Consider the following 23,154-nt stretch of genomic DNA (forward strand, 5'->3'; position numbering starts at 1 on the left):
TTTATAAAACTGGTGTGTCATACTGGCTAACCAGCTTATCTTACAGACAAAAAAAATGGGTCTAAACATTTGCTCTGTCAATCATTTGATTATGACTGAAAAATTATGTGATATGTTCATATGGATGGACAATTTACATCTTGGAATATTTACAATAACCAGCAGGTTTTAAATTGAGTCTATTATGATGTTGTTTCTTTGACATTTACTTTGTTAGTTCTGTTTGGATGTTCTGTTTGTTTTGGCTTTATGTATATTTATTAGGGTTATCAAGTGGTATTTAAATCACAATTATTAAATCGCTCACTTAAATACTTGATTCTTTTTGGTCAGACCTCTGTTTGACCTCTCCTTTAAACAGCAGGACTCAAATCCTCTCTAAAATCAGAGACTGCCTTTACAGATCAAAATGAATCAGATCATTCCAAAACAACGCTAGTCGGATTTATAATCAAACATCATTACATTGCATACAGTAATTCTACATAATGTCTGTAACCCACACATTAGACTATCATGCTGTAATCACTCATTGTTTATGCCCTTTTTAATAACTATTTAATAGTTCATAGGAATTATGGTGTGCTTGGTATCAGGATGAATGATTTTCTATTTCTTAAATTATGGTATAAATCAAATCCATGTAAAACGTATTGTACTCTCATTATAAAATTCAGGTCTAAATCATACGCTGCTAGTGCAGGAAAATTAAGAGACCATGTGACTAATAAGATAAGAGGTAATTTATGTGAGAGGAGGAGAAAGAGTTATGTCCCAAACTAAAGATAATGTCTAATTGGTCAGAACTCCTCTAAGGGTTGGACAAACATCTGAGTTTAAAAACTCAGGATACGAACAAAGCATTTGGTTAAGACTACATCTTAAGACTGGTAAAATGGGTTAAGACGGAGGTTAAGACCAAACAACGTCATGCAAGCCACCTAACTACTCTCGTCTCACTTATTTTACTTTTCTTTCTTTTACTTAGTTCCTTTTCTTTTGCGTTGAGATTTTTGCTTTCTAACTTTGTAAGTTTGTCTAAGTTTGTATCAGTGCTCTGTGCCCTGTGTGGATGTAGCTTTCCTGTTCTGTTCCAGTGAAGTCCTGCCAAAACTTAGCCTTGAAGGGAAACAATATTGCCTAAGTTTTATCTAATTGTGCTTGCAGGATTATCCATTTGACTATAAGTATTAGTGTTTTAATATCTTAAGCTAGCACTCCTGGTCTTCATTGAGCATACAGGTCTCTTCATGTGGTAATTCCCCTACAACATAATACCCTAAATCTTGTTTGAACTTGTTTGTTCATCTTTGCAACAAAATGCTTGCTAGGAAATGTTTTTCTTCACATACAAGTTTCACATACTAATAAAATATCTCAGCTCAAATTCATATTTTGTTCCAGTTATTTACTTATGTTGCAAGTAGCTGCGTAATAAGCGGGATAATGTACATCCAGCTGGTTATCACAAATGAAATCCTGAAAGGGTGATCAGGATCAGGTCTTGAATCACCCTGATGGAATAACTGACCACAGGCCATTGAATTATTCTGCTTATAGCAAGCTTAACATTAAAGCATTGTGCAATGTTTTACTTCAAGACATTTGTCAGATTTTAAATAAATATCTTGTGTGTAGAACTAATTTCGTACACATCTCAACATTCTTTTTCAAAGGAATCCGATGAAGGTCTAATCTATGGCTGTTGCTGAAACAGGGAATCTCACCAATAAGAGAATTTAAGGAAGAGTATGAGCTGACTCTCCTCATCTTGTCGATGGTTTCAAAGGAGAGTAGGTATTCATCATTATCAGGGCTGCCCAGAGTACTGCTGGCACTGCTACTGGTGCTCAGGTTCCCTGGAGAGAATGCTGCTGGACCACCTAGAACACGCATATAAACACAAGCATGGTTGGGAATATAGATGAGCGATATGACCATAATATTATATCAAAATATGAGTATATTTATTTTAAAATAACAATATATATATAACAATATTCAGTACTGTGCAAAAGTCCTAGGCATGTTAATATTTTCACGTTAATATAATATGTGTGTGAAAATACTAGCGTGCCTAAGACTTTTGCACAGTACTGTAGCTCTTTTTGGCTGGAAATAAGCTTTTTAAAGTATCACATTTTTAAATATCAGTGAAATTTCTTTGAATTCTTGATACCCAATTTCAATACCACTACTAAGCTAACTATATAAGTAAAAAGTCCTAAAGAAAGTCCTTGTGTTGAAGACAAGTAAAAATAAATAAGTAAACAAACTAATTTCAGGCAATAGAATAAAGATAAATGAAATAAGGATTCAGGTAAGAAATAAGACCAGCATGAGGGTGAGTAAATGAAAGAATTAATTATGATTAAAGACAATTTTCATCATAAAGGTATAATCGACTGTATTTACATCAATACTCACTAAAGGCCCATTCACGCCAAGGACGATAAAGATATAGTTCTACAAATTATTCTAAATAAAAAAGATGATCAGAGTCCACATCACAACTATAATGATAACAGCACAGATGAGCAATATTGTGGCAAGCAGTGCGGGTCCAAGAGCCATGGGAACAGAGCGAGCTCCGGAAGAATAAAAGAGTGATGACAGTGAGAGAGGACCAGGCCTGGACTTTATGTGGATGTTTTGTTTTAATTTTCTTTTCTTTTGTTATTTGTTTATTTTGTAATTAAAACTTATGTTGAACGTTCACCGATTCCCGCCTCCTCCTCCCCTGAGCCTTTAAACCTTGTTACTAGAGATGCACTGATGTATTGGCCAACAATCGTATCGGCCGATAAAAGCAATTATTTTCATCGCCATCGGACGATTGTTTAAAAACCGTGGAAAGATGTCAATAAAACTTGCTTGTGAAGCTTGTGAAAAATATCACTTAATGTTGCATTTACCTCAGGAAAGTCATCTGTTTGTTAGTTATTAGCTTTATAAAAAAAAATAAAAAAAATAAAGAGGAGCTTATTTACTGTTAATTATGTATGTTTGAATAAATTTGCCATGAAGACAAGTGCTTATGAAAACTACCTTACATGTGTAAATGAGTTGTATACAAACATTTCAGCTTTTATTTAAGTGTAATATTATATCTGGAAATAAAGAGCAGTTGAATATAATAGCTCTGTTGTTAATTTTAACCTCTAATATTATAGTGTACCAAATGAAAGGGGTTCTCTGTATAGTTTGCAGTATTATTTGGGAGAGATTTTTAACAAAAAATATACAAAAAACAAACTATCGGTATCAGCCGATATCATTCTGAATAATCGGCCATCGGTATCAGCTGAGAAATTTAATATCGGTGCATCTCTACTTGTTACATTGGTGCTGAAACCCGGGAGGAAGGAGGTACACGCTGTCAGACAGCACTCGCTGCTGAAGAGGATTGCGGTTCTGAGGAGATTGGGCAGCACAAAGGAGGCGGGAACCGGCAAACGTTCAACTTAACTTTTATATACAAAATAAACAAATAACAAAACGAAAGCAAAATGGCAGCTCCTCATGGACGACTGCGACTTAAATTAAAACAAAACACTGGCATAAAGTCCAGGCCTGGTCCGCTCTCGTCTCCTTTTATCCTTCTGAAGCTCCTCCGTGAGACTCAAGACCGCTGTAGCACACAGGTGACACTCATTAGCAATCGCTCCGTTCCCATGGCTCTCGGCCCCGTCCTGCCTGCCACAGATATCCAATCAGAAAACACCAGACTTTAAAGAGCTCAAGCATTTAAAGCGGCAGATATCGTGTGTTGGTGTGGCAGCTAAAATAGCCATCATTTTAGTTATCTTTATAGTTCTTGTTCTTGGTGTGAACAGGCCTTAAGACAAGCATTTTTAACATATTCATGTGTGCATTTGACCTTTTAGGTGTGCACCTGAGCTCAAAGTATCCTTTTCTTGTCCGAGTTCCACGTCTCAGAGAAGATAGCATCAAATAGTGTGCAATTACTGAACTAAGCTCTCTTTCCTGGCTTATTACACTTTTAATTAGGCACTTTAATGCATCATGATTTAAGCAATCACTTTGAACCAAATGTTATGAATGTAACTGAAAAATTAATTGAAAACTTTTCAATATTGTATTTTTTCAAATTTTTTTATTATAATTTTTTCTTTTCAACATTATACCTGCTGACTTCTAGCTGAGAATAAAGAGAATTCAGGCTTAGTGATATAGAGTGGAGTTTGACTCACCTTCCTCGTTGAGGTTGAGGTTCTGAAGGCTCTTATTGAGGGTTCGAGAGGTGGTGGCAGCTCTGATGTTTGTGTAGGAGTTCACTGATCGTAAACGAGGGATGGCAGGACTGTCCCTGCCCGGGGTAACGTTCCCTGTCTCTACATAAACAAAAAAAAGTCAAAGGTCAGTGGCAGCCGGATATAACGGATAAACAATGGACCATGACTATGTTTAGAACAGCATACTGCTAATTATGCATTACGTAAGTGCACAAATTTTCTGTATGTATGGAATATCTGCCCAACCAATTATATTTGGCAAAATGCACACTTGAAATTCTAATACCAATGTGTTGAATCAACAAGTATCAAAATAAACCACAAATTTTAACATCTACTCTTTGACTTAAAGGTATAGCGGAGGATGTTTTACTTCCTGGTGGGTAGTCTAAACTATTGGTCCTCCTAATTGTCAATCATTCTGGTGAATCAATCAAACTTTTCAAAAAGTGGAGAGGGCGGGTCTTATCTAAAATTTGGAAAGATCCTCCGCTATACCTTTAAACATAATTTTAATGTGACAATGCAGTATCCCTTAATTTGAAATGTGGCATATATTTAGTATATTGAGCAGTATACATTAAGTAGTATGTTAGTATTCCATTAGGAAAATTTAATTCTATAAATCACTGAGAAAACCAATAAATCTAAAAGAGTTTATAAATAATTACCTGTAGAATTTGCAGGTGAAGCCACAGCATAGTTTTTCTCTTCCTCCATGAACTGCAGAGCCACAGTACAGAAATTACTCTCATACTGCACCACTAGGTGACTAAGAGCAACAACCAGCTCCTAAACATGACAAAATACAGGTGAACAAAAGTTACTGAAAGTAAACAGGTCATCATGAAAAAGTCACTATAGGTCAGCATGACAGATAATCCAGATTACTGGATAATCCAGACACCAATACAGATAATCAAGAGTCAATATAGATCAACATGGGCCAGTTAGGCAAGCGTCACAGCAAAAAGGGTCACTACAGGTGACTAATTTTAATCATTTTAATTTTGCTCTCCCCAACTCTTCATAGAAAGGTAGTGCAGTAGTGGTTCACTTAATATGACATGTGTATGATTATAAAATAATTACCAAAAAAATATTTTAAAAATAGTTTTAGATTTTAGCATATCACACAGCAGGACATGTCTAATAAAGTCAAGTCAAGTCACCTTTATTTATATAGTGCTTTTTACAATACAGATTGTTTCAAAGCAGCTTTACAGTGATAACAGGAAATTAATGCAACAAAGTTTGTTTTGGCTGTACAGCAGCTCTAGACGAAAGTCATTGTCCAGATAAAGTAAATTCAGCTTTGATTCATTGCCATTATAAAAATCATTAGTTAGTTGGACAGTCAGCTTTCCAAAAGTATTTCAAGCGAACTACGACAATACAAGAGTCACTATAGGTAAACATAAATCAACACTGCTAATACAGCCAATACAGGGCATCTGACATATACGTGCTATATGTATGCTTGTATGCAATGTTAATGTTATATGTAAATAAAAAGCCTAAAATAAATCACTTTATATAAAGCGATTATGTCTCTACAGAATAATTGGATTAAACCTCTTGATTCATATGGATTACACGTTTACAATGTCTTAACATTCTGAAGCATCAAAGTTTTGGTTGCCTGGACATTAAATGAATGGACAGAAATGTCTCAGCTTTCATAAAAAATTATTTATGTTGTTTGAAGATGAGTGTTATTCTTATGGGTTTGAAACAATATGAGGGTAAGTAAATTAAGACATAAGCTTTCATTTTTAGATGAACTATCCCTTTCAACAAAACAGGCAAAAAAATTATAAAATAATAAAATAATAATAACGGAACGTGGCTTAAAACAGAAACACATTTGATTAGTTGAGATTGTAGAATGTTAACATACATAGCTTGAATGTAACTCTACACCCTTGCTTATTTACTATACGCTGATCCATTCATATGCAAATTAGCCCCGTCTCTACTTAATCACAAAAGCTCGGACTACCTGATCCACTTGGTCAACTTTGCTGTAGTAAACTCTGGACAATGGCAAGTGGAAATACTGGTTTAATTCAGCCATATACTGTATGTTTGAACAAGAAACTGATTCAGAAGAAGGGGAAGAGTGAATTATACAGGGGCGTCTACAAGTTGATGTATCAGAATAGTAATGCGTTTTATGTATCACTCTCTACAATGGACACAAAATGGTAATTAATATGTAGGCTTGGGTATCGAGTATACATATTATCGATTGGAACCGGGACTAGCTTTGCGATTTTCCCGGAATCGTTCAAAAGTTTAAATTTCGATTCCTAGTTTCGATTCACAGTCCGTCGACCGGAAGAAGAAACCGCTGTCTAAGTCATTTCTAGCCCTATTCTGAACTTAAGTAACTACATAATCGATTTCAAACTGCCAAATGTTAACTCGCTGACACTTTAGTTAAACATTTGTAACGTACACACGGCATGGTAAATGCGTGTACTAGCACAGGTGTAAGCGTATATTGATTGTTATGCTAAACTGCGAACCGACACATTTTATGAGACGCTGTGTGAGTTGCCTTATTAACTCACACAGCGTCTCATAAAATTTATTCAGAGCAAACAACCCTGACGTTAAACCTTAAAAACGTACATATGATGTTTTCTTATTCTTCGGTATCTTGCAAGTTGCAACTATATTCTCTCGTCCTCTGCTCGTCCGTTTGAAAACTGCGCGCGATGCCGGCAAACGTAAAAAAAAAATATATTCATGAAAACACATTTACGAGCTGCCAACTTTCACGCATTTACCGTGAGACACACGCAATTGACACTTCTCACACGTTCTCACACCACACATCCATTTTCTCACGCACAATAAAAATCGTGAAGCAAAGAGGACACGGAGACCGACAGACTAGACAGAGCAGTTACTTTATGATATACAAAAAAATCTCAGCTCTCAGATTCTGTCAATTTTATTACGAAATTCAAACAATAAATACCGTTTTGGCGCTTGTAAATGTGACGTGACAGATCCCTAGCGCACGTGAACCGATCATCTCGACTAGCAGCTAATAGTAAAAAAACACGAACACTGTTGAAAGATACAGTAGCCATAGGCTACAACTTACCTAACTGTATATTCCTCATATATAATATCGATCAATCAGTGTTTTTTATCAGCGTGAAGAGGTCAATAACATAGCTGGAGAACAATTATGTCATATTTACCTCAGGAAAGCCATTTAATGAACATATAGGCTATAGCACATAGTTGGCAAGAAAAAAAGAGCTATAGAGAGTATTTTGCTAAATATGTGTACTATATTACATATTTATTATATTTGTACTTATATCATTAAATAAAGTTGTTATTATAATAAATAAAAAAAACGCATTATATTTAATTTGAGTTATTTTTAACCTTAAATAATACTGCCAGCCAGGGGCGGACTTTACCATTAGGCAAAGGTCGGCAATTGCCTTGGGCCCCGAGCTACCTAGGGGCCCCCAAAATGCCCTATTAACTTATGCTTAATTATTTTTTTTTTCTATTGTTTTTTTTATTATATATTTCTAAAACTCCGTTTGCGAAAAATGGCATCAAATCATTATTGTCGTGTCGCAGACAGGAGGGGGCCCCCCACCTCACTACATTGGACTATTCCATTATCTCACTTACTGCGCATCTGCGAAAGTGACAAGGCTGTGGCAAAAAACTGACGGAGAAAAATAAGTGATTGACAGACAGAGTGTACAGAGTAGTAGACAGAGTAAAAATGAAGCGAAGCTAGCTACCCAAGCGGTGCCGAAAAAAGGAGGAAGCGGGAGGAAAGCAAAAAGTCTGTAAAGGTGCGCGGCGCGAAAGTTAAACAACACGCAGTAACAGTAGGACTGGGAAATACACAAACAGAGCAAGACGAGTCTAAACGCGAAAATTTAAAGTTTCGAAGTTACCCAAGCGGCTAAAATAAAAGAAAAAAGTGAAAAGACGCTGATAAGTATTTGGGAACGCTGCCAAAGATGACAAACTTTTTTACGGCTACTGTTGGGGATACAGATCAGGAACAACAACGTCCAACGCACAGAAAAATCGTGAAGCAAAGAGGACACGGAGATCGACAGACAAAACTGAGCAGTTTACTTATGAATCATGATATTAAAAAAAAATATCAGCTCTCAGATTCTGTCAATTCTATTACGAAATTCAAACAATAAATACCGTTTTGCCATTTTAATGTGACGTGACAGATTCCTATAGCGGCACGTGAACTGATCATCTCTAGCTAATAGTAAATAAACACGAATTAACAATGTTGAAAGATACAGTATAACTTACCGAAATGTATATTCCTCATTCATAATATCAATCGTGTTTTTCAACCACGGAAAGAGGTTAAACAGCTGGAGAACAATCGTCACATAACATTTACCTCAGGAAAGGCATTTAATTGGCTAGAAAAAAAAAGAGCTATAGAGAGTATTTGGCTAAATATGTGTACTATATTACTTATTTTAACCTTAAATTATACCAGCTGATAGGGCTTTTTTTTCTTGAGAAAAAGTAACGCCTATCTTGTGAAACGTTACCTAATATTTTTCCAAATGAGTCAATATTGAATCAAATCACAAGAATTGAATCGAAATGGTGAAATTTGTCAAGCAAAAAAAACAACAAAAAAAACATAGCTTACCAGATATTGTACCATGTAAACATTGTAACATGTTTCTGTTTAGGAGTAAAGAAGTGTATGCAGGGTTAAAGGGGACGTTTTTTTCTCCTCTCTAACCTTTACTTCCCCGTAGATTAGCTTTACCTGCCTGTCCACCATTCAGTCGGTACATATTTTTTTCGTTCTCTTTTAAAGATTGGATGGGGAGGGGCCCATAGCCTACCTACCTTCGCCTTGGGCCCCCGATTTGCTAAATCCGCCACTGCTGCCAGCTGATAGGGCTCTCTGTATGTTTACAGCATTAGGTGAGTTATTTTTTTCTTGAGAAAAATTAACGCCTATCTTGAGTACCTAATATTTATCCAAATGAGTCAATATTAAATCAAATCACAATAACTGAATTGAAATGAAATAATAAAAAAGCGTAGCTTACCAGAAATTGTACCATGTAAACATTGTAACATGTTGTCACTAAACCTAATAAAATTCAGTTTAGTTACTAAAATGTTAGTGACAATCACATACAATACAATACACTTATTGTGATGCAATTTTTTTTATATTTCAATTGATGGAGAAGGTCAGACTATTTCCTTCAGAAAGACCGTTGGTTAGCTAGCTCATTTAAAATGTCATAAAAAAGTTGTTTAAAATAGATTTGATATTTATATTGTAGTTGAAAACAGCCCTGTGAGAAATTCATAGTAAATTTCATAAAAAGTAAAAAGTTCATAGAATTAAAATTGATCTAAACTTTTTTGACCCTGCCTCTTAAAAGAATCGGAATCGTTAGGAACCGGAATCGAAACAAGGAATCGGAATCGTTCAAATTCAAACGATACCCAACCCTATTAATATGATTAGCCTTTTGCTTGACTACGTTATCAAACTGCTAATAATGTGTTGCTAATGTTACACAAACCATGTTCCCGCTCACCATCTTAGTCTGCCTTCTAAAAATCTGTATCATTAGACACACTTTGAACAACATAAAATGTCAGTGTAGAAAGACATAGTTCATTATAACATGGTAACATACATCAAATGCATAATTAACCCGCTACAGTGGGGGGAACAAGTATTTGATACACTGCCGATTTTGCAGGTTTTCCCACTTACAAAGCATGTAGAAGTCTGTAATTTTTATCACGTGTGAGTGACAAAATCTAAAACAAAAATCCAGAAAATCACAAGAAATTAATTTGCATTTTATTGCATGACATAAGTATTTGATACATCAGAAAAGCAGAACTTAATATTTGGTACAGAAACCTTTGTTTGCAATTACAGAGATCATACGTTCCCTGTAGTTCTTGACCAGGTTTGCACACACTGCAGCAGGGATTTTGGCCCACTCCTCCATACAGACCTTCTCCAGATCCTTCAGGTTTCGGGGCTGTCGCTGGGCAATACGGACTTTCAGCTCCCTCCAAAGATTTTCTATTGGGTTCAGGTCTGGCTAAGCCACTCCAGGACCTTGAGATTCTTCTTACGGAGCCACTCCTTAGTTGCCCTGGCTGTGTGTTTCGGGTCGTTGTCATGCTGGAAGACCCAGCCACGACCCATCTTCAATGCTCTTACTGAGGGAAGGAGGTTGTTGGCCAAGATCTCGCGATACATGGCCACATCCATCCTCCCCTCAATACGGTGCAGTCGTCCTGTCCCCTTTGCAGAAAAGCATCCCCAAAGAATGATGTTTCCACCTCCATGCTTCACGGTTGGGATGGTGTTCTTGGGGTTGCACTCATCCTTCTTCTTCCTCCAAACACGGCAAGTGGAGTTTAGACCAAAAAGCTCTATTTTTGTCTCATCAGACCACATGACCTTCTCCCATTCCTCCTCTGGATCATCCAGATGGTCATTGGCAAACTTCAGACGGGCCTGGACATGTGCTGGCTTGAGCAGGGGGGCCTTGTGTGCGCTGCAGGATTTTAATCCATGACGGCGTAGTGTGTTACTAATGGTTTTCTTTGAGACTGTGGTCCCAGCTCTCTTCTCTCTACAGCTATCCGTGTAGTTCTGGGCTGATCCCTAACCTTCCTCATGATCATTGATGCCCCACGAGGTGAGATCTTGCATGGTGCCCCAGACCAAGTGAGATTGACCGTCATCTTGAACTTCTTCCATTTTCTAATAATTGCGCCAACAGTTGTTGCCTTCTCACCAAGCTGCTTGCCTATTGTCCTGTAGCCCATCCCAGCCTTGTGCAGGTCTACAATTTTATCCCTGATGTCCTTACACAGCTCTCTGGTCTTGGCCATTGTGGAGAGGTTGGAGTCTGTTTGAATGAGTGTGTGGACAGGTGTATTTTATACAGGTAACGAGTTCAAACAGATGCAGTTAATACAGGTAATGAGTGGAGAACAGGAGGGCTTCTTAATGAAAAACTAACAGGTCTGTGAGAGCCGTAATTATTACTGGTTTGTAGGTGATCAAATACTTATGTCATGCAATAAAATGCAAATTAATTATTTAAAAATCATACAATGTGATTTTCTGGATTTTTGTTTTAGATTCCGTCTCTCGCAGTTGAAGTGTACCTATGATAAAAATTACAGACCTCTAAATGCTTTGTAAGTAGGAAAACCTGCAAAATCGGCAGTGTATCAAATACTTGTTCTCCCCACTGTATATTGCTAAACGTACCCAATTTTTCATATCAAAAGAAACTCTTGAAACTCTCCTACTTCAAAGCATAGTTAATGATATGCTAAAGCCCGCCCCGTACATTGACAGGATTGGTTACAACAGTGGTTCCCAAACCTGTCTTGGAGTATCCCCCAACACTGCACGTTTTCTTTGTCTCCCTAATCAAACACACCTGATTCAACTCATCAGCTCATTAACCCATGTGATAATGAGCAGATGAGTTGAATCAGGTGTGTTTGATTAGGGAGACAAAGAAAACGTGCAGTGTTGGGGGTACTCCGGGACAGGTTTGGGAACCACTGGGTTACAACATATTTGTGATGTAGAGAACAAGGGCAATTTCAAACCGAGTTTCTGAGACTGTCTTTGTTTCACTGCGGTTTTAAGGAGAAAATTCTCAACAATGGTGTTGACTTATGAATTAGCGCATGGTTTGTCTAAAAGGATATTATATAAACAACATTAAAAACTTGATTTCCACTTCAGGGGACTTTAAATCACTAGTTACTAGTAAATTACTAGTTAGTAGTCTTCGGTTTTCTTCCGGGAACGTACACATCACAATATCCCTCATTGAATTAATTTCCTCCCAAGGCATATGCAACATAAAGGGTGCGAGGCCTGGTTGAGTTGCATTAGTATTGTGTTGTCAACATGTCCAAGAGATACTATTTTTTCCAACCTGAATCTAAAACACCCACTTTTTCAGCCTTCCTAAGGCGGTTGAACTTGGGAAACAGTGGTTAAAATGTAGTGAGTGTATAAATGCGATAAATGTAGCATTATCGGACTCTGGCCTGAACTGAGGCCATATTTAGCGTAGTTACAGTAGTGTTTACAGTGCCACAGGAAGACTCCAGAGCTGATACTTGCCAGTTATGGTAAAGGTCGGTACCGATGTATGCTCTAAACGGTAGACCAATCACCACAGACTGGGGCGGGCTGACCAATCAGAGCAGACAATGCTTTTTGGAAAGCAGGTTTAAAAAAATAAATAAAAAAAATAAACTAATACAGAGTGTTAAGGCAGAGAGTGAAAAGTGCTGCAACAATATAAATTATTAGAAACAATTATAATTTTACATTAGGTGACGTATTCTAGTAGACCCCATAAACAAAATTATGAACTTGTAAATAGGACTCTTTCAAGGTTTTCCTCCATATTCAACTCCCTATAGTTTGTATAAAACCTCAACCAATCTATAGAAGATACCATATCCTCTGCCCTTCACCTGATTGTACCTTGCCAGGAAAACAAATACTCCTATTTGAGAATTCTGTTCATTTTAGCTCAACACTGAACACAATCATTCCTCAAAAGCAGATTGTAAAGCTGGCCCTAAATACCTTTTAGTGTAAACAGGTCCTGGACTATATAATAAAGAGACCACAGAAGGTTTGGATTGTCTACAAAACCTTCAGCACAATCAGGCTAAGCATCAGCATCCCCCAGGTCTGTGTGCTCAGTCCACTTCTGTTCATTTAGCTCATTCTGGACTGTGCTGCCAAGCATAGATGTAATTACATCATCAAGTTTGCACATAACACGACCGTTGTAGGCTTAATCTAGCCTGGAAATCCAGACCCAAATCTGAAAGATTAAGGGTCTGGCATCAATGAAAATCGCCCAGCTCGAGGGGCGGCACGAAGCATGCATTTGAAAATCTCACTGCACGCAATTAGATAACACTATGCCCAATCACAACAATAAGCCTCATACGCTTAGCTACAGTACCAGCGGAGCTAACTGGTAGATTAGACTCTTGCCGTTTCCGGTCGGCAAAACAGCAAAAACGTCCTTCTTGCAAAGGAACGATTCGAGCGCTGTCTTCTGTTTTAGCCAAGTCTATAACAAGACACGTTCATTGGAGCGGCCAAAGCCGTTTCAAACAATTGGTGTTCATCCATAGCAATCTTGCAATGTTTACTAATGACGTCGACATCACAACGCTGTCGTCATCTATTTAGCTCGCCTCTGGCCCGCCTATATCAGATAATCCGATGTGATTGGTGCAGCTCGGATACAAGGGCATATTAAATGAGCATCATTACTCGATGCCAGAGTAACTCGCTAAGCAAATTCAATTTGTGCTCTCGCGAGAACTCTGGATTTCCAGGGTAGGCTTAATCAACAAAAATTATGAATCAGTGCACAGGACGGAGGTGGAGTGGCTGGAGGTGTCCAAAATAAATAAATAAATAATCCTAGATTTCAGAAGGTCCCATGCCAACCACCCTCTGCCGTCATGATTGCTCAATAGTAGACATTGTGACAAGTTCCTAGAGGTGAGCGATCAAAAAATCTCAAAAAATCTTCTTTTATGTTCCACAGAAGAAAGTAATTTAGTGAACTAACCCTTAAAACACACAGACTGTGTGATGTATTTTGGACCATACAGGCCCAATATGTAGTGAAAGAGAACTCAATTTGGTTCTCACAGAGGATTGTACCTGGATCCTTAACATTACCTCCATAATACCTCCACCCCTTCAACTGGGGCACCAAGAGAATGTTCTGACCAAATTCTGAGAAATCTAAAGCTACCCATTTCAAATCCTTAAAGCAGACAGTAAGGACAGCTGAGAACATTACCAAAATAAGAATCCGAAATAGTTTTATTGCTTTCATTCCTATAAGGAATTTACCTTGACATTGAAGCTTCCAGTACACGCATATACATATAACAAGACACATATTAACATAAAATAATAATAATAATAATAATAATAATAATATGTATAAAGACACCAATACTGTAGGTTTAGTCAGAATAAACATTGACAAAGAATGAACATATTTCCAGTATTGTGTGTACTGGAACCTTTGTCCCAACAATCCAAGAACTCTAGCATCTACAAGGCCGACAATAGGACATTTTCTTTGCAGTCATTGCTGATTAGAAATAGATACTGGCCATCCAGACTCCACAAGAGCATCTTCCCCCAATATGTAAGACTCCCTTGACCTCTGCCATTGTGAGGCTGGACAAGGTTTCAGAAATCATTACTCACCATCTGCTTTGTTGTTGACTTCAGTAGCCAGCAAGTCACTTTCTCAAGGATTGTTTAACAACTGCAATAATTTCATAGACTTGCTAAAACGGCATACAATACTGAATCTCCATACTGCATCTATTCTCAACACCATCATGGCACTCAGGAATCCTAGTCACATTGATGCCATACTGTCATCACACCAATATTGTTGTATTAGTGTTGTAATATGTCCCCCAATGTACTACGTGTACTGTGTACACTGTCTGTATTGTGTCTCATAGCTTGTCCAGCGTCACTGTTACAGTATGTGTGTATTATGTATACTGTGTATATTGTACTTTGTTCTGCAATATCCTATGTGTACTGTGGTTACAGTCTTAAAATGTAAAATTAAATAGTTGTATGTACAATTTACACTAGGATCTGTAAGAGAAACACACATTTTGTCTCTCGTACTCTAAACACATGTTTGACAATACATGCTAATGGCAAGAAATGATGTACTGACTTGACAGCACGTTTGGACAAAAAAAATGGAAGTAGAAAGTGTTACTGTCAATCACTCTGAGATATTCATGATTCATAACAAGCCTCAGTTCTAAAATGCACAGTTCTCAGCATTAGAGCAGACTTAAAGCTACACTGTGTAACTTCTTAAGTTGATTCTTAGCAAAACACTTTGTTCTATCAAAAGTATATGTGCTCATTCATGTGTAATTACTTCCACCAACTAATAAAGTATTCTCGTAAGCGTAAAATCTGCCATTTATAATACATATGAGCGAGTCGCTCGAATGGCGGCAGTCATGTTGCGCCTCCATCTTGAAAATACATTTGCCAAAGAGGGACATACCTGGAAATTCAAGCTTCGCCTTTCGCGTTTTACACTCAGTAACACCGTGACGAATGCGAGGGTGAGATTACTCGCGACTGCCGGCATATTTGAAAGATTGCTGAAGATGGAGGATCACGCCTATTTTCGAGGACATGTAGCAGAGTCGCCAAGGAAGCGAAAGAGAATATTAAAACGTCAACGTGACAGGCAAATCAGCAAGACCAAAGTCAATATTGGAGTAACTTTTCCCAGATGGAAAGAGCTCATGAGAAGCAAAGATTTTAAAACGGACGCCAAAGTTGCCTGCTTTCTTCTCGACAGGTAATTCAGCCTATTTGTGTAAATTCAAAGTTTTATAGTTGCTTGTCTAACCATAGCATGGTTGTGCATAACGCCAGAACGACCTCTAGTATAACTTGCGTTACTTTTCCTCGCGTCAATGGTGAAAAAGTATTGTTTACCTTGTAACATAAATCTGTGCTGCGACGGATCACAGGTGATGAATAGTTTTAACTAGGAACACTCATGGACGAAGTCGAACTGGAAGCCATGTTAATCTTGGAATACGTAACGTGGGAGAGAGGCGCACTATGCTTAAATATGTTTTTATTTGTATCTGCACAGACGCGTTTCGGAACGCGTCTGTGCAAATACAAATAAACACATATTTAAGCATAGTGCGGCCTCTCTCCCACGTTATGTATTATAATTATCTAGGCCTGTACACATTGAGTGAAGCCTGCTCCTATCCACATTTAATCTTGGAATACGGCCACCGTAGGCGTTAAAACGCCCTCGGAATTGAAAGGAACAGAAACTAATATTCACTGGGTACTCATATACAATTTCACCGATAGATGGGGGAAAATATCACACATTGTAGCTTTAAGAAAATGATAATGAATCTGATGCTGATGAAAAATGCCTGAAATGAAATTCCAATAAACTTGCCTTCCTCACGATGGGACTTCCATCATTAATGAGTTGTGCAAGCATCATGGCAACATTATGATCAATGGTGGTAGAATGATCTGTTCTCTCAGCAGAATTCCCCACAAACGTACCCAACGCAAACACAGCTGCACACCGCACCTGCCAATGAGACAACAGAATACATTCATGAACCACACAACAGCCATGGTTAGGGTTATGGTGCTTATAATATGGTACTTCTATAGTAACAAGGTAAAACTCTGTTTTTGAGCATATTTAAAGATACATATTTTGGACAGGAATAGACCTGGGCTAAAAATAACAGAAAAACAGAGAAACCAAGAAATCTATGTACGGTTTGTAATGCATTATAGCAGTGTAATGGTCCTGGTTAAGGATCTGAATTTGCAGGGCACTGTAAAGGTAAACCATATATATTAGGGGTGTAACGATACCCTCATGTCACGTTTCGATACATATCACGATGCTGAACTCACGATACGATATTATTGCGATACTCCAAGACAAAGATGACCTATGATAAAAGGTTAACAGAAAATGTACTGTTGATTCAAATTCAAAATTTGGTATTACATTGGGTGTTTAAATTAATAGGCTTGGACATGGTGCTGGTAACCCAATGCACAGGACAATAATGACACCAGAATAAAAATAAACTCATGATTCTGAAGCTGAAAATACAGAATTATTTTAGACGAATATGCTTGCACTCTGTCACTGACTAGATATATTTAAAATAATGTAGGCCACTTTTTACTGGTAACATAAGACATTTGGAATTATCAGGACCCACAAATATTCCCCCATTGCATTATAATACATTATATTCAATATTGCATATAGTAGTTTAATGAAGTACTGACACTAAAACTCTGAAAACGTGATTTTTTTTCTAACACATACATTTTCATTTTGGGTGAACTATACACAATAAATATTGTCACTATCCACGATAGCCTACATATTGATACATTTTTGTATTGCGATATATTGTGGCACGATATATTCGTACACCCCTAATATCTACTAAAATCTACTACTAGATTGATTAATAGTAGAAAAATATTAGTCTGGCCAACTTTCAGAACCTCTGGTATGGGATCAGACAGGAGACTGTAGAGCTTCTCATGGGCACTATCTCGAACTCCACACCAGCGTGCAGAATCAAAGTTCTGCCAGATTCTGCCCAGACAGATTGCCACCCACTGCCTCAGGAGAGGGTGAGGGTCGTTGAGTTGCTCCAGACAGATCGCAATCAGGTTACCCTGCAGACATGCCTCCTGATGGACCAATGAATCATCAGGGACAAAAAAACAAAACATTTTCAAAACAAATAAAACAAATATATTTAAAAGATATTACACAGATATTACACTGTATAATTCTGAGAGTAAATTATTGGCCCTAATTCTCAAATAATAATATTAATCTAGTTTGGAAACATAAAAAAAAAAAAAAAAATATATATATATATATATATATATATGTTTTTGAAAAAGCTCTTATGTTCACCAAGGCTGCATTTATTTAATCAAAATACAGTCAAAACATTACTATTGTAAAATATTATTACAATTTAAAATATTTGTTTACTATTTTAATACATTTAAAAATGTAATTTATTCCTGTGATGACAAAGCTGAATATTCAGCAGCATATTCTACTGTGTCTACTGTGAAATATTCAGAGAGAGAGAGAGAGAATTTATTCACCAAATATGCATTAAATTGATCAAGATTGACAATGAAGACATTTATAATGTTAGAAAAGTTTTCCATTTAATAAATGCTTTAATTTTAATAAATAAATGTAATAAATGCAAATAAATGCTCTTCATTGAACTTTCTATTCATCAAAGAATCATGAAAAAAGTATCACAAGCAGCACAACTGTTTTCAACATTGATAATATTAATAATGATAAGAAATGTTACCTGAGCATCAAATCAGCATAATAGAATGATTTCTGTATATACGTACAATGATCTGCTGATCAGGAAACATTTATTATCAATGTTGAAAAAAGTTGCTGCTTATTATTTTTGTGGAAAATAATTATTTGATGAATAGGAAGTTCAAACGAACAGCATTTATTTTAAACAGAAATCTTTACTCTAACTTTTGATCAATTTAATGCATTCTTGCTGAATACAAATATTAATGTCTTTAAAAAACAAAACAAAAAAACATACTGACACCAAACGTATGAACAGTAGTGTACACTACCATTCAAAGGTTTGGGGTCCATTTACAACGAATCCTGAAAAAATAAATAAAAATGGTATACACAAAAATATTAGGCAGCACAGCTTTTTGAAATTGATAATAAGAAATGTTTCTTGAACAGCAAAACAACACATTAGAATAATTTCTGAAGGATCATGTGACATAGAAAACTGTGTCAGATGTGCCATCACAGGAATAAATTGCATTTTAAATGTAATCCTATTACAGTAATTTTACTATAGATCTTAGACAGACAGATGAGATAGCCAGCCAGATAGATAGATAGATAGATAGATAGATAAAGATACCTGTCCTGTGTTGTAGTTGTTGACGATGACAGCGAGGATAAAGACAGCCATAGTTCGATGCTCAGCCTGAATAAAGAATCAGGAGTCAACAATTGAATATTCATATGTCTAAGACTTCATTTAATTAGTAGTGTACATTTCACTGCCTGTCTGTGATTTAATTCGTCAAAAGTGCAACAAATTCCAACCAAAAACAAAGCATAGCTTGACCTTTGCAAATATAGCACAGCAGATAAAGTTAAAAAAACAGATTTTGTTTTGAACAAAGTGGAAAATGATTCAGTACCATCTGCATGATACTTACGGGCATGTACGGGTCAGCCAGCACCGACAGGAAGTACTTGTGCCCATTGTCTTTTACAAGATCAGCTTGGCATGACTACAGAAAAAAGAAAGAGGGAGAGAAAAAGCAGGAGGGAGAGTAGGCGAGTGGAAAAGAGAAGGAATTGAAGGCGTGACAAAAATGAAACAAACACCATACTGACAGCTGACAACTGTTTCTACCAATTTTGCTGCCTGATACAAACTTCTTACATCTGAGTTTTCTCTAAATAAAACACTTACATACTCCCCTATAGAACATTTAACTGCAGCACGTGAGACACTTCACTGATAAACCAATAACACAATAACAGACCTTGGAATGACCAGAAAGAGAGAGAAAAGCTATTTGTCCCATCTCAAACAGAATGTGTGTTGGAGGATAGTGTGGGCAAGGCGGAAAGGACAAGTTTTACTATCGACTGCTTGTGCTCTCTATTTCATCTGGTAAGTTAAGTGCCATGTGCTTCAGTGAACTGACAGATGGCACATACTGATCACTCTTTATAATATAAACAGTTCTGTACATAGCCTACTGCATCTGAACAAGTAAAGGTTTGGGGTCAGTAAGATTGTATTGAAAGAAATTAATTACTCAATTCAGCAAGGACACATTAAATTGCTAAAAAGTCCATGTAAAAACTTTACATTGAGAGAGAGAGAGAGAGAGATGTATCACGGTTTCTTCAAAAATTCTGCTTTGCCATCACAAGAATAAAATGGCTATCCAAAAAAGCTATGGCTACAAGAACATTTCCAAGACAGCGAAAGTTTCTACAGACATAGTTGGCAGCATCGTTTATAAGTTTAAAAAACGTACAGTTTGGTACCACAGCAAAACCGCCTATCCCTGTAGAGTAGTGCAGGAATGACGTCAAAACCCAGAATAATAATGTGCCACTGGTTCTGTCGATATTATGGGGGTTTTCAATTTATAAGTAAAATAAGGTCTGCTTTTCTTTCTTTCTTTTTTTTTTTTTTTTTTTTTTTAAGTAGCCTGTTTAGCAGCTTTGGAGTGTGATTTGCTAAAGTCTCTGTGAGGGATGTGCATGAATGATCATCTATCTCTGCAGGTGTCTTAACCACTGCTGTCAGAGACAGATGGCAAACCGCTCTCACTTCCACTGCCCTTCCAGTGCCACACTCCAAAATACATTTACAAAAATACATTCTGAATGTTATTAAAGTTATATAACAATAATTTAGATAAAAAATCTTTTGAAATAACATGCGCAGATTAATCCTTCCTACACCATGAATGTGCATTAAAAAAGAAACTCATGATACTTAAGAAAAAAATTTGAATAAATTAAAGATTATAAAGATTATAAATACAATTAAAATATAAAAAAATCCAAAAAAATCAGTGTAGCACTTATAAATCAGTAAAATCAGAAAAATGTATTTACTTTCTAGTGAACAATTCATCACAGCATGTTATTCCAAAGAAAAGTTGTAGTTATTTATCCTTCCTTTGAAATGTCCTACTGAATAAATGTTAACCAACAGCCAAATATCTACCTGGATATCAAGCAAATTCATATTTGGTTTGGCTGCATTTTAAGTCTTATTTATTAATAGAATTTGTTTGGATGATAGATGAGTTTTTCCACAAACGAAAACAAGGAACAAACTTGAATGTTTCTGATGTTTCTGTTGTACAAATACAACAGAAACATCAGAAACATTCAAGTTTGTTTCTATTTATTTTCTGTCTTTTTTTGGTGAATAATGACTTAATGCTGAGCTGACATGAGTTAAACTAGGACTGTCTAAACCGGGAGTGTATGATCTCTAAATCATATTGATCAATCAGTAATGCACATAAAACACATAGATTGATCGATCGATCAACTCTCAGAGAGAAAAAACAAAACAAAAAAAACATGAACCGAATAAAGTCTCAAATACTTAGAGCATCAGGAAAAATGCAAGAGATAAATATCAATTACACTGTATAAGCCAATAAACAGAGAACTCCTTCATAAAACAGCATTATAGAATACTGTCTAAAATAGAAATCGATTTGCTGTGGAAACATTTAAACATTCAGTTGTTTGTACAGTTGATCATATTTTGTCATTAAAATACACAAGAAAATGTTTCTAACTTTACATATTTACAATTTTCAAATTATACCATTTTATTACATATGCAGATATTTGCATATATCAAAATGTGATTTAAATGTTTATTTTTGTTTTAAAATATAGTATCGGAATGTTAATTGTTTAGAAAATGTACACTATGTGGAATTTTGGTTAAAGCAATTGCTGAATTGCAAGGGATGAAGAGTTTTACATACACTATCTACAGCTAAGATCTTTGCCCAGATGAAGACCAAAAGAGGCCTGAGCTCTCTCGCTGAACTCTGCAACAGTTTCAACACGTATGGAAAAATCCCCACTGAAAGAGCCTGCAGAGAGCAAAAAAGACAGAGTGAGAGAGAGAGAGAGAGAGAGAGAGAGAGAGAGAGAGAGATTAGAGGATGACGTGATTCAAGGTAATTCAAGGTATTTCTTTGAAACACTTGATTTATTTATTTAGATTTTTCTTTCACAGGTATCTTGTATTCAGAATATCATTGTTTGATTGTGTATGCGAATTCCAGCAAACCCTGGCCGCTACATAACTATATTAACATCTAAATTCCATATAAGGCAGGGATAGGCAGCTTCAGTCCCGGACGGCCACTATCCTGCAGAGTTGAGCTCCAACCCTGATAAAAACTCAGCTGGCCGTAGCTTTCTAGTAATCCTAAAGACATTGATTATCTTGTTTAGGTGTGTTTGATTAGGGTTGGAGGTGTATGTAAATTGACTGACATATGTATTATCTAAATGTTTCTTAAATACAGTTACATAAGTAGTAGTTTAGTTTATGTAAGCTTTAAAGTAAAATAAAGATAAAAAATAAATGTTAGAGGTGTGTTATCTGCCATCTCACCAAACTGACGGCCCAAGGGCCCAGGTCCAGAAATCGCCCCAGCAAATCTAGCGCTCTCAGTCTGTGTACCTGACTCAAGAGGACCTAAGAGAAACCAGATGGGAGAAAATTAATCTGAAGTTCTGCTCTGTTCCACAGCTAGTGGAGTCAGTGAGGAGAGGACAAAAGTGTGTCAGTGTTTAACTCTACAGCAGGGCCATGGATGAAATACAATGAAAGATACAATATTTATTTTACCCCACACCAACAGAAATCACCTAAATGTCTCACACCCACACATACACAAAAGCAGGAAGACATACATTCCCATGCACAATGGAAACTAATATAATCATTTGACCAGGTGCTTAGGGCTCACACACACTCCCTGTGGGCTGGCACAAGCTAATCACTGCCCACCTGTGTGTGTGTGAGAACATCTGTGGTTAGGGTGGTGATTCATTAACACTTCAATATGTGTCTGTATTACTGATAAAAGGGGTGGTCAAAATAAGTTTCAGTCATGCAAAATTACGAATATGGTAAACAGGATATGATGTCACGCACCCGGACCTCATCTGTGAAAGACTTACTTTTAACTTGCGGTATCCTTTATATTCAAAGCTACTTAATAATATTACTGACCATTCTAAATGATATTAATATAATATGATATACAAGGAACACTAGTTTCTGGTTGATGAAGGTGTATGTTAGCCTTATACAGATGTAGGGGTACCGTACATAAGACAAGGTAGGGAAATAATGATGAATGTGAAAGGTTGGGATACAATGATGTATGACTGTCTAGACACCTTTAAAACAGTACTAAATTACTTCACATGTATGATGGGCGCTTGTCTGCAAAGTTACAAAGCTCAGTCTCCCACAAAAGGGAACACTGCTCCAGATCTGCCTAAAGCACCTAAATCAAATTCAAGATATCACATCTGCAAATGTCTGTCACAATAAGAAATATTAGCATACTACACGACCAAAGGCACACACAAAGAAAAGCCAGGCT

The 23,154-nt window shown here is 36.7% G+C and overlaps 1 protein-coding gene across 5 annotated transcripts in view; it reads right to left on the reverse strand.

Moving 5' to 3' along the window:
- The window catches only part of rptor (regulatory associated protein of MTOR, complex 1), a 393,572-nt gene that overhangs the window by 115,824 nt on the left and 254,594 nt on the right, over positions 1–23,154 (reverse strand). For all 5 annotated transcript variants that reach the window (XM_082136702.1, XM_082136700.1, XM_082136701.1 and 2 more), the window contains exons 13-21: positions 22,152–22,235; positions 21,511–21,621; positions 19,189–19,263; positions 18,885–18,950; positions 17,440–17,631; positions 16,349–16,489; positions 4,928–5,048; positions 4,215–4,355; positions 1,728–1,883 (exon numbers count right to left, since the gene is read on the reverse strand). In XM_082136702.1, the coding sequence (XP_081992828.1) occupies positions 1,728–1,883; positions 4,215–4,355; positions 4,928–5,048; positions 16,349–16,489; positions 17,440–17,631; positions 18,885–18,950; positions 19,189–19,263; positions 21,511–21,621; positions 22,152–22,235 (1,087 nt within the window). The remainder of the gene's footprint in view (positions 1–1,727; positions 1,884–4,214; positions 4,356–4,927; positions 5,049–16,348; positions 16,490–17,439; positions 17,632–18,884; positions 18,951–19,188; positions 19,264–21,510; positions 21,622–22,151; positions 22,236–23,154) is intronic.

The sequence above is a fragment of the Leuciscus leuciscus genome (assembly GCF_965113295.1).
Source record: "Leuciscus leuciscus genome assembly, chromosome: 14".
NCBI classification, from domain to species: domain Eukaryota; kingdom Metazoa; phylum Chordata; class Actinopteri; order Cypriniformes; family Leuciscidae; genus Leuciscus; species Leuciscus leuciscus.